The sequence below is a fragment of the Mesoplodon mirus genome, assembly GCF_964341445.2.
Source record: "Mesoplodon mirus genome assembly, chromosome: X".
In the NCBI taxonomy this organism is placed as follows: Eukaryota; Metazoa; Chordata; class Mammalia; order Artiodactyla; family Ziphiidae; genus Mesoplodon; species Mesoplodon mirus.
The window spans coordinates 132,109,738-132,126,309 of NC_138981.1; the positions used below are offsets into that span (position 1 = coordinate 132,109,738).

At 40.7% G+C, this 16,572-nt stretch overlaps 1 protein-coding gene across 1 annotated transcript in view; it reads right to left on the reverse strand.

Moving 5' to 3' along the window:
• Positions 1 to 825: 825 nt before the first annotated feature.
• LOC309796310 (uncharacterized protein) overlaps positions 826 to 16,572 on the reverse strand; it is a gene marked incomplete at its 3' end in the record, with an annotated part of 91,182 nt that continues 75,435 nt past the window's right edge. The window contains exons 4-6 of the mRNA XM_082609345.1: positions 3,158 to 3,263; positions 1,165 to 1,359; positions 826 to 996 (exon numbers count right to left, since the gene is read on the reverse strand). Coding sequence (XP_082465471.1) covers positions 826 to 996; positions 1,165 to 1,359; positions 3,158 to 3,263 — 472 coding nt within the window. The remainder of the gene's footprint in view (positions 997 to 1,164; positions 1,360 to 3,157; positions 3,264 to 16,572) is intronic.

Below are 16,572 nucleotides of genomic sequence, written 5' to 3' on the forward strand. Positions count from 1 at the left end.
ACCGTGCTTTCATTTAGATTGAACCTTTTCTTAAACACTGAGGTGAAAGGTATTGTTTTAACTAGGGGGAAAGGTCCATAGGGTCCCATAGTTTTCAAGCTGATTATAAGGGCCAGAGACTTAACTTTATTACTTATTGGGTCAGGTTCTCCACGTGCACTAGAGGATATTTTAGGGTAATGGATGTCTTGGCTATGGAAAAGTCAGGCACGGAAATAATTCGGATGGTTCAGGTTAGGCATATCTGTTTCTAGTTCATGTTCACCTACTCCCTGGCTGGGAGTAGGTGGACATAAAGTGTGGGCCAGATGTGGGCCAGAAGGGGAAGGGGAATTAATGAGGCTTCAAAACTGTCAATTGTCAAACATCAAAAGTGGAATCAGATTATGACACACACTGCCACCACCCATACAGCACCCCTCTCCCCATCTGGGACCTCCCAAACACACACAGAAACACCAAGTCCTTATCCTCCTCACCAGCAGGATAAAGTGTTCAGGAAGAAGTCTGTCTTCAGAGCTCAATCCTCACCCAGTCCTTATTCCCAGTGTCTGGCTAACTATGGACTGGCTGGTCTGGGCCCCAAACTGGCAGGATACTACCTCCCTCCCTTCTCACACGCCTGCCCCTTCCTTCCTTCCTTCACTCCCCATCATCGAAGAACAGACAGCGATACACACACATCTTTCTACAACAGCTTGTACATCAATAGCTGAGGGCTTTTTTATTTGGTCTCTACACAGGTGACCATTTCTCCAGTGCTTTTTCTGGAGAGACAACAGAGACAGCAAGGTCTCAGTCACCTGATAGACCCAGGGCAGCACTTTATGAACTGCTAGAAGAGCCCTCTGGGACGTTTTCATCCTCCTCTGGCTCTTTAGTCATTGTTGTACTCTGCCGGTAGTAGAACACTAGCATCTTTGACTTCTTCTGTGTAGGACCTCTTCCCGAATTCTGACGACGGACTGATTTTGTTAACTCGACCACCTTCCGAATCTGGTCGGAAAACAAAGTGATACAGAAAGATACTGATTTGGGGAAAGAGGATGGGAAGGAGAACTTTGAGAGAATGGGTGTGGATTGAGAAGGGGTTTGTGCCAGGGAAGGGCTGGGTAAGTCTTGGGTGGGGGATGAAGAGGAGGCACGTGAGTCGGGTAATCTGACCTTCTCCATCTTATAGCCCTGGAGTGGAGAATTCGTCCTCTCCCTCTTGCGTTGCACACCTGGTGTTTGTTGCTCTGACCTTCCGGTGTTTGTCCCTGCGTCGCAGTTAGGCTCCTGTGGGATTGTAGTTTCCTCTGCCATGTCAGTAGCAACAGTGTGCCCTACTCCAAGGCTCCTGGCCTCTCTATATATACCCTGCCAGGACAATGAACAGCCACACCCATCAGCTTTGATTGGTCAGCCAATGGTAGCGCTGGGGTGGCTGTGACATCACAAAGCACCACCCTTGAAGATACGTGGGGGGAGGGGAGGGGTGCAGAGGAGTCTAGGTGCTCTGGTTAGAGAAAGGGAGTGCTTCCTCAACACCCAGTAAAGAGCCTTCCCAAATTGACCTTCCACTCTTCCTCATCTTCTCTGGTTCAATTCTTGTGGTGCACATGTTAGGGAGAAGGTGTTCCCTCCAAACCATTCCACATGGCCACCCCCATTCAGTGTTTAATTCTGTTGTCTCCCAGATCTCATCACCTAGTATTGTGTGGTTTTTAAAAACTTTTTACTTTAGAACAGTTTTAGATTTACAGAGTAATTGTGAAGATCATATTCATACACTCCACAACAAATTTCCCTTCTTAACATTGTACATTAGTATGGTACAATTGTTCAACTTAGTGAACCAACACTGAAACAGTATTATTAACTAAAGTCTGTGCTTCATCAGATTTCCTTCTTTTTTTTAAATGTTGAGCCTTCTTTTAATTAATTTATTTTTATTTTTGGCTGTGTTGGGTCTTCGTTTCTGTGCATGGGCTTTCTCTAGTTGTGGCAAGCAGGGGCCACTCTTCATCGTGGTGCGTGGGCCTCTCACTGTCGCGGCCTCTCTTGTTGTGGAGCACAGGCTCCAGACGCACAGGCTCAGTGGCTGTGGCTCACGGGCCTAGTCGCTCTGCGGCATGTGGGATCTTCCCAGATCAGGGCTCGAACCCGTGTCCCCTGCATTAGCAGGCAGATTCTCAACCACTGTGCCACCGTGGAAGCCCCAGATTTCCTTATTGTTTACCTAATGTTCTTTTTCTGTCCCAGGATCCCAACCAAGATTCTACATTAAATTTAGTCATTACATGTTATAACTTCTTAGGCTCCTCTTGGCTGTGACAGTTTTTTAGACTTCTTGTTTTTGAAGACTTTGACAGTTTGGGGTTTTGTGTTTTGTCTTTTACATTAGATCTGCAGATGTTATTGCTCTTATAGGTCAAAGTTTTTATAAGTTTCTTCTTCCAGAGAACCTCAAATCAAGTCAGTACCACCAGTGTTATGGACTTCCCCATGGCAATGGTTGAACTAATCTCTTGGCTTTGTCACAGAGGTGACACAGATGTTTTCCTCTAGAGGTCTGAGGATCAGGATCATTTTTATTTATGACAGAGGCACAGGGGCAGCAGCAGAAGCATTCTGTAAGGTACTAGTGAGTCATTTACTTTTAGAAGTATGACCTCAGCATCCCACATAGTTAACGGCTCTTCCTCCACACGAGTGACCATCCAATGGACCTGTATATTGAACAGACTGTCAGTCTTTCTCCTGAGCTCTATATAGAAAGGGGGCCAACATGTGGTTGAGACACAACCAGTGTTCACAAGGTAAGAGTCATTTCTTTGAGGTTAGTGTCAGTCACACCTTAGTTTGGAATTGAAACACATGATTCAACCTGAGAATCACAAATAGGTCCAGGTTGAGACACAGGATTCAGGACTGCTTTAAGCAAGGTCCCAATCCAATAATCCTTTCACTATATGCCAAGTGGCTAAACTGACTTATGTTGGTCAAAGCTTTAGCAGACACTCAGTAGGACTAACAAATGCAGCACAAAGAAGCAAGTTCAAAGCACAAGCTAGCCAGCAGGCAGTAGCCCAAGTGCCTGTTCACCAGCATACAGCAGAGCCAGTTAGAAAGCCAAAGCAAGAGAAGAAAGACCCCTGGTGGTAAGGGATAGCACCTTGATGTCCTGCTCACAGGGCCAGTTGTTGTAATCACACCACAGAGACAGGATGGATCCTTCAACCCAAATTCGGTTTGCATGTCGAGACTGATAACACATACACCTAGAGAGTATGAAAAACTTTACTACATAAGAAGGAGGCTTTCTGGGGAGAGCAGGGCAGGCTCTCAAGCAGGTTCAAGAATAGCTTAAGAGAGCAGAAGAAGGAGACTGGCTTGGCTTTTATGGTGGTGAGGGGATGACGCTGGAGTGTTCCCACACACAGGTCAGGTTTTGCACAGTCTGAACTTCCTCCTGGCCCACAGAAGAGAGAGTACCTGAGCTTTCTTATCAGATATAGGTAAGCAGGGGAAGAGGCAGTGGTAGGGCTCTTTTATAGAATAATGTTGTGTAAATGCAAGGTGTTTAGCACAGTTTAGAATTCTCATAACCATTATAACCACACTTATATTGTTTTCAGTTAAACTACGTTTCACTAGATTCGTATTTCCCAAATTATGGTCCTTTAAATATTATTTAAGGTGGCTTAGAATTATCTTGGTTCATCACAGAGAAACTGTGTAGAAAGAGAAAAGACTGCTAGCCTCAGGAGGTCTGACACACTGGTCACAAAAGAGCAGACTTCATTGTACTATCTGCTGAATTATGAGGGGTTTCTAACATGTTTCCCATCCTGGGTGACTACTGTAGCATCCAAAGACTGTAATAATAATTACAGAAACTAACATTTATTGACTACTAACTCTATGTAGGAATTATGCTAAATATCCATATACATAGTTCATCCTCGTCACAACCCTATTGAGATAAGTGGCAAAAGAGCGGTTTCTGTCATTTCTGCCAGGACATCTCCATTCCAATTGCAGAAGCAGAAAAGAGCATATAGGAGGGCACATGGGAATATTTATGGGCCAGGCTCAAAAGGGGTATGCGTTACTCCTGCTCACATTTCATTGGGAAAAACTCACATAGCCACATCTAACTACAAGAGAAAATGAGAAATGTAGTCTACCTAGTAGAAGAGGAGAACTTAAATGTTGGAGATAAGCTAGCAATCTCTGTCTCCACCATCTTGTTCATCACTCTCCCCAGTATTTACAGTAGAGCCTGGCACATGGTAGGTGGCCATGAATATTTCTGTTGAATGAATGGGTTTGAACTTTTTTGGTCAGTTATGGGGATCAAAAACATATAGAACTTGGTTAAGCAATGGTTTCCTAGATATGACACAAAAAGCACAAGCAACAAAGAAAGAGTCAATTGGACTATATCAAAATTTTAAAATGTTTTCTTCTGCAAAAAAATACCATGAAGAAAGCAAAAAGGCACACCAAAGAAAGATCCTGGCAAATCATATATTTAATAAAAGTGTAGTATCCAGAATACAGAAAGAACTCTTACAACTCAACAACAAAAATACAAACAACCCAACTGAAAATCAGGTAAAGGACTTAAATAGACATTGTGCTAATGAAGATATACAAATAGCCAACAAACATGAAAATATGCTCAATACCATTAGTCGTTAGGGAAATGCAAATCAAAACCACGATGAGATACCACTTCATACCCACTAGGAAGGCTATAACTTTTTTAAAAGGAAAATAACAAGTATTGACAAGGATGTAGAGAAACTGAAACACTCATACACTTCTGGTGGGAACATAAAATGATACAGCCTCTGTGGAAAACATTTTGGCAGTTACTCAACAAGTTAAACATAGACTTGCCATATTACCCAATAACTCTATTCCTAGGTATATAATGAAAAGACTTGAAAAGGAGGGAACAACAACAAAAAAAAAACAGGTGAATTGAGCAACACAAAAGCAAAGGGCAAATAACGTTTCAAGAAGTAAAAAATGGTCAACTTTATTAAATACCTTTTACAGGTAATATAGGGACAGACAAATGACGATTGAACTTGTTAGTAGAGAGGTCATTGGTAAATTTGATAAGAAGGAAATTGAAAGAGTGGAAAATATTTTAATATAAACCTGGATGTGTATTAAGGGGAAAATGTGAGATCAGAAAGTGAGGGGCGGATAGACAATTTCTTTTGAGAGTTTTGGTGCTAAGGGGAGGAGAAATATGGGACTACAGCCGGAGGGGGGTTTGGTATTAAGAGAGTGTATTTTTAAGAGGGTAGATTCTAGAACGCATCTAGCCAATATAAATGACTGAATGAAACTGATAATATAAAACACCAAAGGGATAATTGCAGAAGAAACAATATTGAGAAAGCAAGAAGGGTATTCAGAGCAGTAGTAGATGGGATCCGTAGCAAATGTGGAAATGTTGGCTTTCCATGAGAACGAGTAATATTTATAGATTTTGCAGTGGAGAAGGAAACAACTATGGTATGATTACAAATGCAGGCAAGATGGTAGATTTGGTGGGGAAGACATAAAAGAATTTTCTCTTGACTCTTCAGTTTTCTCAGTGAAGGATGAGATAAGGGCATAAAATAACAAGAGTGAGGGTCGGGTTTTGAGAAATTGAGGGGAAGATAAAGTATTGGATATTCATTTTGTATAATGGAAATGGGTGTATAATATGGAAGGATTGATAATTTAAGATATGTGGTCAAGAATTTAAGGTGAGATCAGTTAGCTTTGTCTTGTAAATTTCTACAGCAACATCCATCACTTGTATATAGGAACAAAGTAGGCAGATAGCTAAATTTAACAAGGGTTGTGGTTTTGCCAGGGAAGTACTAGGGTGGGAAAGTGAGTAGGGAGATGAAGGTTTATGAAAGTAAGTGATACTAATGATAAATTTGTAAGCAATGAGGAAATGCGAAAAGAGAAATGTGGCTGATGCTGAAAAGTAGTAGAATTCACAGACTGGAGTTCAAAATTGAAGAATTTTTAGAGTTCGGTGTGCGTAGGTGTGTATACCTGCATGAGAGAGAAGTATTTTGCTAGGAAGAATAATCAGTTGTAGCCCAAGAGATGTATGTTTTAAAATCAGGATTTCAGAGTCACTGTAATTTTTGAGAATGTCAATGTCTAGTGCATGAGCATTAGAGTGAGTGGCTTAAGTATGATGGAAGAAAAATACCATTGGAATTGAGGGCATGAAAGATTTGCAAAGCCAAAAATGCTGGATGAATATCTACATAGATGACAGATGTTGAAGTTGCCAAGATGGTGGCAGTACTAAAAGTGGAGAAGAAGATCAGGAAGGTGTCTAATGAATGAAGGTAAAGGAATAAGATGGGGTAGCACATGATATTATCTAATAGCAAGAACTACAAATGAGCTCTGAATTTTGAAAGAGAAAGGAGCAGAAATGGTTTGAAAGTGACAATGAGTCGACTCCTTGGGGTATGTGAGGAAAACTAACGTTTGCTCAAGAGGACTGCAGGGGAAGTGATTTCCTCAAGGCACAGCCATATTCCAGTCATAAAACAGAGATTAAGGGAACACTGAGAGAACAACTTGAAGCTACTGGGGAGTTTCTTAATGATAGACTATGAGTTACAGGGGGCAGGAAAGAAGCGCTCATGAAGTTGGGGAGAGAGTTGGGTCCAATTCTGTCAAGTGCAGAGCAATACGTGAATAAGGGTCTAGTTAATGATGGATAATCTGCAGGGTGGTGACTTAAGTAAAAGTGATAAGACAAGATGGACCTTGTGACTGCATGGCAGATTGGGAGGTGAGTAAAGCCCTGCAGACTAGAGATTGCTTAACCTAGGCTGACCTAGAAGTAAGAAGAATCCAGAAACACCATTGAAACCTGTTTCCTCTAAGTATCATGTATCCTGTATGATGATCCAGCATTTCAAAGATAGACTAGTAAGGACATCTAAGAGGGTAGGTCTGAAAGGAAAGGAGTGTGTTTGCTTAAGAGTGTGAGTGTGTATGAAAAATGTCAACAGCAAATTCTAATGTCAGAGGGTTGCTACTATAGGCTTATGGAGCCATGCACTATTCTTGGACAACCCAAGATGCCTGCACAGATGTGGCCCAGATGCAAGCACCAACACTTACTGGGCACCTGCAAAGCCAAAGCTGGGGAAGATGGAAGGCCAAGGGGAAGTGGTATTATCCCAATACAGGAATGTATTTACTTAGGCTTCCTAAATGGCAGATGGACAAAAAATGGAAGAAAGGAAATTAAGCTTCTTTTTGCCTAACATCTCTCCTCAGGAAGAAGTACTTGGAGCTGTATTTCCTACATAAATTCACCTGCTAAAACTCCAGGGAGCTCATCAGTGGGCAGATGTTCCCACCTAAGTATGGTTACCAGCAAACATTTAATCAAAATCATGGCTGCATCTGGCTCACATTAAAAGGGTTCTCTTTGTCATTGTCTTCTAAAGGAACAATTCCCCATGCTTATAAATCCAGACTCAGAACATCAATTCAAACAACCTCAGGAGCCTTGTGGCTACACCTTCTTGCTGGGAATCAGCATGGTCCCCAGAGAATCAATTTGAGGAGTATGGCCAAAGTGTTTTCATTTTCAGTGTTTATCCCCTGGAATGTCTAGGAGTGAAGAATAGACAGGGCAATACAATCCTAAGATTCAATTTCTTTCATCAAATACAAACCGTATATATGAGCATCAAGGCAAGAGGATGGAGGACTTCAACTGAAATTCCAATAGAGTTCTAAGTGCAAATCCTGGAACCATCCCATGCTAGCATTGTGAGTTAGGATAGGTACTTAACCACTCTGAGCCTGTTTTCTGATCTCTAAAAAAAAGTAGAAGGATAATATCTCATACAGCTGTTGCAAAGATCAACTCAAATAATTCATGTACAGAATATAGCACAACAACCTACAGAATGGGAGAAAATATTTGTAAATCGTGTATCCAATAAGGGATTTTTATTCAGAATATATAAAGAACTCTTACACGCCTGTGATAAGAAGGTAAATAACCCAACTTTTAAAATGGGCAGAAGATCTAAATAGACATTTCTGCAAGGAAGATATACCAATGGCCAGCAAGCACATTAGCGACACTTGACATCATTATTCATCAGGAAAACACAAATCAAAAGCACAGAAAGATACCATTTCATAGCCATTCGGATGGCTAGAATCAAAAAGTCAGATAATCATAACTGTTGGTGGGGATTTAGAGAAATCAGAACCATCATACACTGTTAGTGAGAATGTAAAATGGTATAGCTGCTTTGGAAAAGTTTAGTAGTTTCTCAGAGGGTGAAAGTGTTACTGTATGACCCACTTATAGGTATATTCCCAAGATAAATGAAAATATATTTCCATACAAAAACTGGTACATAAATATTCATAGCAGCAATATTCATAATACCCAAAGATGGAAACAACCCAAATGCTCATCAACTGATGAATGGAAAAACAAAACGTGGCAAATCCATATAACAGAATATTATTCAGACATCAAAAGGAATGAAGAACTAATGTATGTTACAACATGGCTGAACCTTAAAAACATTATGCTTAGTGAAAGAAGTCAGTCACAAAAGACCACATATTATGTGATTCTATTCATATGAAATGCTCAGAACCGGCAAATCTATAGATACAAAATAGATCAATAATTGCTTAAGGCTGAGGCAGAAGTTGTTGGGAGCACAGGGGATTAATAGCTAAAAGATACAAGGGCTTCTTTTTGAGGTGTTGAGAACGTTCTAAAATAGACTGGAGGGAACTTCAAGACGTCGGAAGAGTAAGACGTGAACATCACCTTCCTCCCACAGATACATCAGAAATACATCTACACGTGGAACTGCTCCTATAGAACACCCACTGAACGCTGGAAGAAGACCTCAGACCTCCCAAAGGGAAGAAACTCCCCACGTAGCTTGGTAGGGCAAAAGAAAAAAGAAAAAGCAGAGACAGGAGAATAGGAACGGGAGCTGCACCAGTGGGAGAGAGCCGTGAAGGAGGAAAGGTTTCCACACAGTAGAAGCCCCTTCACTGGCGGAGACTGCAGGTGGCGGAGGAGGGCAGCTTCGGAGCCACGGAGGAGAGCGCAGCAACAGGGGTGTGGAGGGCAAAGCGGAGAGATTCCGGCACAGAGGATCAGTGCCGACCGGCACTCACCAGCCCGAGAGGCTTGTCTGCTCACCCACCGGGGCGGGCGTGGGCAGGGGGCTGAGGCTCGGGCTTCGGTTTAAGCACAGGGAGAGGACTGGGGTTGGCAGTGTGAACAAAGCCTGAAGGGGTTAGTACGCCACGTCTAGCCAGGAGGAAGTTCAGGAAAAGTCTGGAGCTGCCGAAAAGGCAAGAGAATTTTTATTACCTCTTTGTTTCCTGGTGTGCAAGGAGGGGGATTAACAGTGCTGCTTAAAGGCACTCCAGAGACAGGCGCGAGCCGCGTCTAACAGCACGGATCCCAGAGACAGGCATGAGACGCTAAGGCTGCTGCTGCCACCACCAAGAAGCCTGTGTGCGAGCACAGGTCACTATCCACACCTCCCTTCCAGGGAGCCTGTGCAGCCCGCCACTGCCAGGGTCCCTTGATCCAGGGACAACTTCCCCAGGAGAACGCACTGCACGCCTCGGGCTGGTGCAACGTCACGCCGGCCTCTGCGGCAGCAGGCTCGCCCCGCCTCCGTGCCCCTCCCTCCCCCGTCCTGATTGAGCCAGAGCCCACAAAGCAGCTGCTCCTTTAACCCCGTCCTGTCTGAGTAAAGAACAGACGCCCTCTGGCGACCTATATGCAGAGGCTGGGCCAAATCCACAGCTGAACCCCAGGAGCTGTGAGAACAAAGAACAGAAAGGGAAATCTCTCCCAGCAGCCTCAGGAGCAGCGGATTAAATCTCCAATATCAAATGGATGTACACTGCATCTGTGGAATACCTGAATAGAGAACGAATCATCCCAAATTGAGGAGGTGGACTTTGAGGGCAAGATTTATTATTTTTTCCCCTTTTCCTCTTTTTGTGAGTGTGTATGTGTATGCTTCTGTGTGAAATTTTGTCTCTATATCTTTGCTTTCACCATTTGTCCTAGGGTTCTATTCATCCGTATTTGTTTCTTTTTTTACTTTTAAAAAAATTTTCTTAATAATTATGTTTTATTTTAATAACTTTATTTTATTTTACCTTACTTTTATTTTCTTTTATCCTCTTTCTTTCTATATTCTTTCCTTCCTCTCTCTCTCTTTCTTCCTTTCTTCCTTCCTTCCTTCCTTCCTCCCTCCCTCCCTCTCTCTCTCTCTCTCTCTGTTCCTCTCTTCATCTCCTTCTCTCTTTCTCTTTCTCTCTTTCATTCTACTTTTTCTCCCTTCTATTCTGAGCCGTGTCGATGAAAGGCTCTTGTTGCTGCAGCCAGAAGTCCGTGCTGTGCCTCTGAAGTGGGAGAGCCAACTTCAGGACACTGGTCCACAAGAGACCTCCCAGCTCCATGTAATATCAAACGGCGAAAATCTCCCAGGGATTTCCATCTCAACACCAACACCCAGCTTCACTCAACGACCAGCAAGCTACAGTGCTGGATACCTTATGCCAAACAACTACCAAGAAAGGAACACAACCCCACCCATTAGCAGAGAGGCTGCTGAAAATCATAATAAGGGCACAGACACCCCAAAACACACCACCAGAGGTGGACCTGCCCACCAGAAACACAAGATCCAGCCTCATCCACCAAAACACAGGCAGTAGTCCCCTCCACCAGGAAGCCTTCAGAACGCACTGAACCAACTTTAGCCACTGGGGACAGACACCAAAAACAACGGGAAATACGAACCTGCAGCCTGCAAAAAGGAGACCCCAAACACAGTAAGATAAGCAAAATGAAAAGACAGAAAAACACACAGCAGATGAAGGAGCAAGATAAAACCCCACCAGACCTAACAAATGAAGAGGAAATAGGCAGTCTACCTGAAAAAGAATTCAGAATAAAGATGCAAAGATGATCCAAAATCTTGGAAATAGAAGAGAGAAAATGCAAGAAACATTTAACAAGGACCTAGAAGAACTAAAGATGAAACAAGCAATGATGAACAACACAATAAATGAAATTAAAAATACTCTAGAAGGGATCAATAGCAGAATAACTGAGGCAGAAGAACGGATAAGTGACCTGGAAGATAAAATAGTGGAAATAACTACTGCAGAGCAGAATAAAGAAAAAAGAATGAAAAGAACTGAGGACAGTCTCAGAGACCTCTGGGACAATATTAAATGCACCAACATTCGAATTATAGGGGTTCCAGAAGAAGAAGAGAAAAAGAAAGGGACTGAGAAAATATTTGAAGAGATTATAGTTGAAAACTTCCCTAATATGGGAAAGGAAATAGTTAATCAAGTCCAGGAAGCACAGAGAGTCCCATACAGGATAAATCCAAGGAGAAACAGGCAAAGGCACATATTAATCAAACTGTCAAAAATTACATACAAAGAAAACATACTAAAAGCAGCAAGGGAAAAACAACAAATAACACACAAGGGAATCCCCATAAGGTTAACAGCTGATCTTTCAGCAGAAACTCTGCAAGCCAGAAGGGACTGGCAGGACATATTTAAAGTGATGAAGGAGAAAAACCTACAACTAAGATTACTCTACCCAGCAAGAATCTCATTCAGATTTCATGGAGGAATTAAAACCTTACAGACAAGCAAAAGCTGAGAGAGTTCAGCACCACCAAACCAGCTTTACAACAAATGCTAAAGGATCTTCTCTAGGCAAGAAACACAAGAGAAGGAAAAGACCTACAATAACAAACCAAAAACAATGAAGAAAATGGGAATAGGAACATACATATCGATAATTACCTTAAATGTAAATGGATTAAATGTTCCCACCAAAAGACACAGACTGGGTGAATGGGTACAAAAACAAGACCTATATATATGCTGTCTACAAGAGACCCACTTCAGACCTAGGGACACATAGAGAATGAAAGTGAGGGGATGGAAAAAGATATTCCATGCAAATGGAAACCAAAAGAAAGCTGGAGTCACAATTCTCATATCAGACAAAATAGACTTTAAAATAAAGATTATTAGAAGAGACAAAGAAGGACACTATATAATGATAAAGGGATCGATCCAAGAAGAAGATATAACAATTGTAAATATATATGCACCCAACATAGGAGCACCTCTATACATAAGGCAAATACTAACAGCCATAAAAGGGGAAATCGACAGTAACACATTCATAGTAGGGGACTTTAACACCCCACTTTCACCAATGGACAGATCATCCATAATGAAAATAAATAAGGAAAGAAAAGCTTTAAATGATAAATTAAACAAGATGGACTTAACTGATATTTATAGGACATTCCATCCAAAAACAACAGAATACACATTTTTCTCTACTGCTCATGGAAAATTCTCCAGGATAGATCATATCTTGGGTCACAAATCAAGCCTTGGTAAATTTAAGAAAATTGAAATTGTATGAAGTATCTTTTACAACCACAACACTATGAGACTAGATACCAATTACAGGAGAAGATCTGTAAAAAATAAAAACACATGGAGGCTAAAAAATACACTACTTAATAATGAAGTGATCACTGAAGAAATCAAAGAGGAAATCAAAAAATAAAAAAAATACCTAGAAAGAAATGACATTGGAGACACGACGACCCAAAACCTATGGGATGTGGCAAAAGCACTTCTAAGAGGAAAGTTTATAGCAATACAATCCTACCTTAAGAAACAGGAAACATCTCGAATAAACAACCTAACCTTGCACCTAAAGCAATTAGAGAAAGAAGAACAAGAAAACCCCAAAGTTAGCAGAAGGAAAGAAATCATAAAGATCAGATTAAAAATAAATGAAAAAGAAATGAAGGAAACGATAGCAAAGATCAATAAAACTAAAAGCTGGTTCTTTGAGAAGATAAACAAAATTGATAAACCATTAGGCAGACTCATCAAGAAAAACAAGGAGAAGACTCAAATCAATAGAATTAGAAATGAAAAAGGAGAAGTAACAAGTGACACTACAGAAATACAAAAGATTGTGAGAGATTACTACAAGCAACTCTATGCCAATAAAATGGACAACCTGGAAGAAATGGACAAATTCTTAGAAATGCACAACCTGCCAAGACTGAATCAGGAAGAAATAGAAAATACGAACAGACCAATCACAAGCACTGAAATTGAAACTGTGATAAAAAATCTTCCAACAAACAAAAACCCAGGACCAGATGGCTTCAAAGGCGAATTCTATCAAACATTTAGGGAAGAGCTAACACCTATCCTGCTCAAACACTTCCAAATTATAGCAGAGGGAGGAACACTCCCAAACTCATTCTACGAGGCCACCATCACCCTGATATCAAAATCAGACAAGGATGTCACAAAGAAAGAAAACTACAGGCCAATATCACTGATGAACATAGATGCAAAAATCCTCAACAAAATACTAGCAAACAGAATTCAACAGCACTTTAAAAGGATGGTACATCAAGATCAAGTGGGGTTTATTCCAGGAATGCAACGATTCTTCAATATACGCAAATCAATCAATGTGATACACCATATTAACAAATTGAAGGAGAAAAACCATACGGTCATCTCAATAGATGCAGAGAAGACTTTCGACAAAATTCAACACCCATTTATGATAAAAACCCTCCAGAAAGTAGGCATAGAGGGAACTTTCCTCAACATAATAAAGGCCATAAATGACAAACCCACAGCCAACATCATCCTCAATGGTGAAAAACTGAAAGCAATTCCACTAAGATCAGGAACAAGACAACGCTGCCCACTCTCACCACTCTTATTCAACATAGTTTTGGAAGTTTTAGCCACAGCAATCAGAGAAGAAAAGGAAATAAAAGGAATCCAAATTGGAAAAGAAGTAAAGCTGTCACTGTTTGCAGATGATATGATACTATACATACAGAATCCTAAAGATGCTACCAGAAAACTACTAGAGCTAATCAATGAATTTGGTAAAGTAGCAGGATACAAAATTAATGCACAGAAATCTCTGGCATTCCTATACACTAATGATGAAATATCTGAATGTGAAATCAAGAAAACATTCCCATTTACCATTGCAACAAAAAGAATAAAATATCTAGGAATAAACCTACCTAAGGAGACAAAAGACCTGTATGCAGAAAATTATAAGACACTGATGAAAGAAATTAAAGATGATACAAATAGATGGAGAGATATACCATGTTCTTGGATTGGAAGAATCAACAATGTTAAAATGACTATACTACCCAAAGCAATCTACAGATTCAATGCAATCCCTATCAAACTACCAATGGCATTTTTCACAGAACTAGAACAAAAATTTCACAATTTGTATGGAAACACAAAACACCCCGAGTAGCCAAAGCAATCTTGAGAACGAAAAACGGAGCTGGAGGAATCAGGCTCCCTGACTTCAGACTATACTACAAAGCTACTGTAATCAAGACAGTATGGTACTGGCACAAAAGCAGAAATATAGATCAATGGAACAGGATAGAAAGCCCAGAGATAAACCCACGCACATATGGTCACCTTATCTTTGATAAAGGAGGCAGGAATGTACAGTGGAGAAAGGACAGTCTCTTCAATAAGTGGTGCTGGGAAAACTGGACAGCGACATGTCAAAGTATGAGATTAGATCACTCTCTAACACCATACACAAAAATAAGCTCAAAATGGATTAACGACCTAAATGTAAGGCCAGACACTATCAAACTCTTAGAGGAAAACATAGGCAGAACACTCTATGACATAAATCACAGCAAGATCCTTTTTGACCCACCTCCTAGAGAAATGGAAATAAAGACAAAAATAAACAAATGGGACCTAATGAAACTTCAAAGCTTTTGCACAGCAAAGGAAACCATAAACAAGACCAAAAGACAACCCACAGAATGGGAGAAAATATTTGCAAATGAAGCAACTGACAAAGGATTAATCTCCAAAATTTATAAGCAGCTCATGCAGCTCAATAACAAAAGAAAACAAACAACCCAATCCAAAAATGGGCAGAAGACCTAAATAGACATTTCTCCACAAAAGATATACAGACTGCCAACAAACACATGAAAGGATGCTCAACATCTTTAATCATTAGAGAAATGCAAATCAAAAATAAAATGAGATATCATCTCACACCAGTCAGAATGGCCATCATCAAAAAATCTAGAAACAATAAATGTTGGAGAGGGTGTGGAAAAAAGGGAACACTCTTGCACTGCTGGTGGGAATGTGAATTGGTACAGCCACTATGGAGAACTGTATGGAGGTTCCTTAAAAAACTACAAATAGAACTACCATATGACCCAGCAATCCCACTACTGGGCATATACCCTGAGGAAACCATAACTCAAAAAGAGTCATGGACCAAAATATTCATTGCAGCTCTATTTACATTAGCCAGGAGATGGAAACAACCTAAGTGTCCATCATCGGATGAATGGATAAAGAAGATGTGGCACGTATATACAATGGAATATTACTCAGCCATAAAAAGAAATGAAATTGAGATATCTGTAATGAGGTGGATGGACCGAGAGTCTGTCATACAGAGTGAAGTAAGTCAGAAAGAGAAAGACAAATACCGTATGCTAACACATATATATGGAATCTAAGAAAAAGGAATGGCATGAAGAACCTAGGGGTAAGATGGGAATAAAGACACAGACCTACCAGAGAATGGACTTGAGGATATGGGAAGGGGGAAGTGTAAGCTGTGACCAAGTGAGAGAGTGGCATGGACATATATACACTACCAAACGTAAAATAGATAGCTAGTGGGAAGCAGCCACATAGCACAGGGAGATCAGCTCGGTGCTTTGTGACCACCTAGAGGGGTGGGATAGGGAGGGTGGGAGGGAGGGAGACGCAAGAGGGAAGAGATATGGGAACATATGTATATGTATAACGGATTCACTTTGTTATAAAGCAGAAACTAAGACACCACTGTAAAGCAATTATACTCCAATGAAGATATAAATAAATAAATAAATAAATAAATGATTTAATCCATTTAAAAAAAGGGCATAAACAAGGTAACAAAGGGCCTGATGGTATAATTGAAGCATACAATGCATCAACAGCTCTGAATCAGTCTGATGACACATGGACACACTTTGCAATATACACTTTTCCCACAATCATCACCTCATTTCATTCTCATTCTCTCTCTCTCTCACACACACACACACACACACACAGATTTATAAAACAGGCAGTTAGGCAGGACAGGCATTATTGTTTCTGTCCCCTGGATGACAAATGAGAAGGCAGAATACTGTACTAGAAAAAAGAATAGACTTCAGAGTCAGACCTGAAGTTAAATCCTGGCTTGTTATGATCTTGAGCAGGTAACCTAAACTGTCTGAGCCGCCGTTTTGTAATCTGTAAAATGGGTTCTATAATACTGCCTATCCTAAAAAGTTGTTTGAGGTATAGAATGAGATGAAGGCGTTTAAAACATGGTCACAGTTATCATTATCAAATCCCAGCAAAGTAAAAGGACTTGTC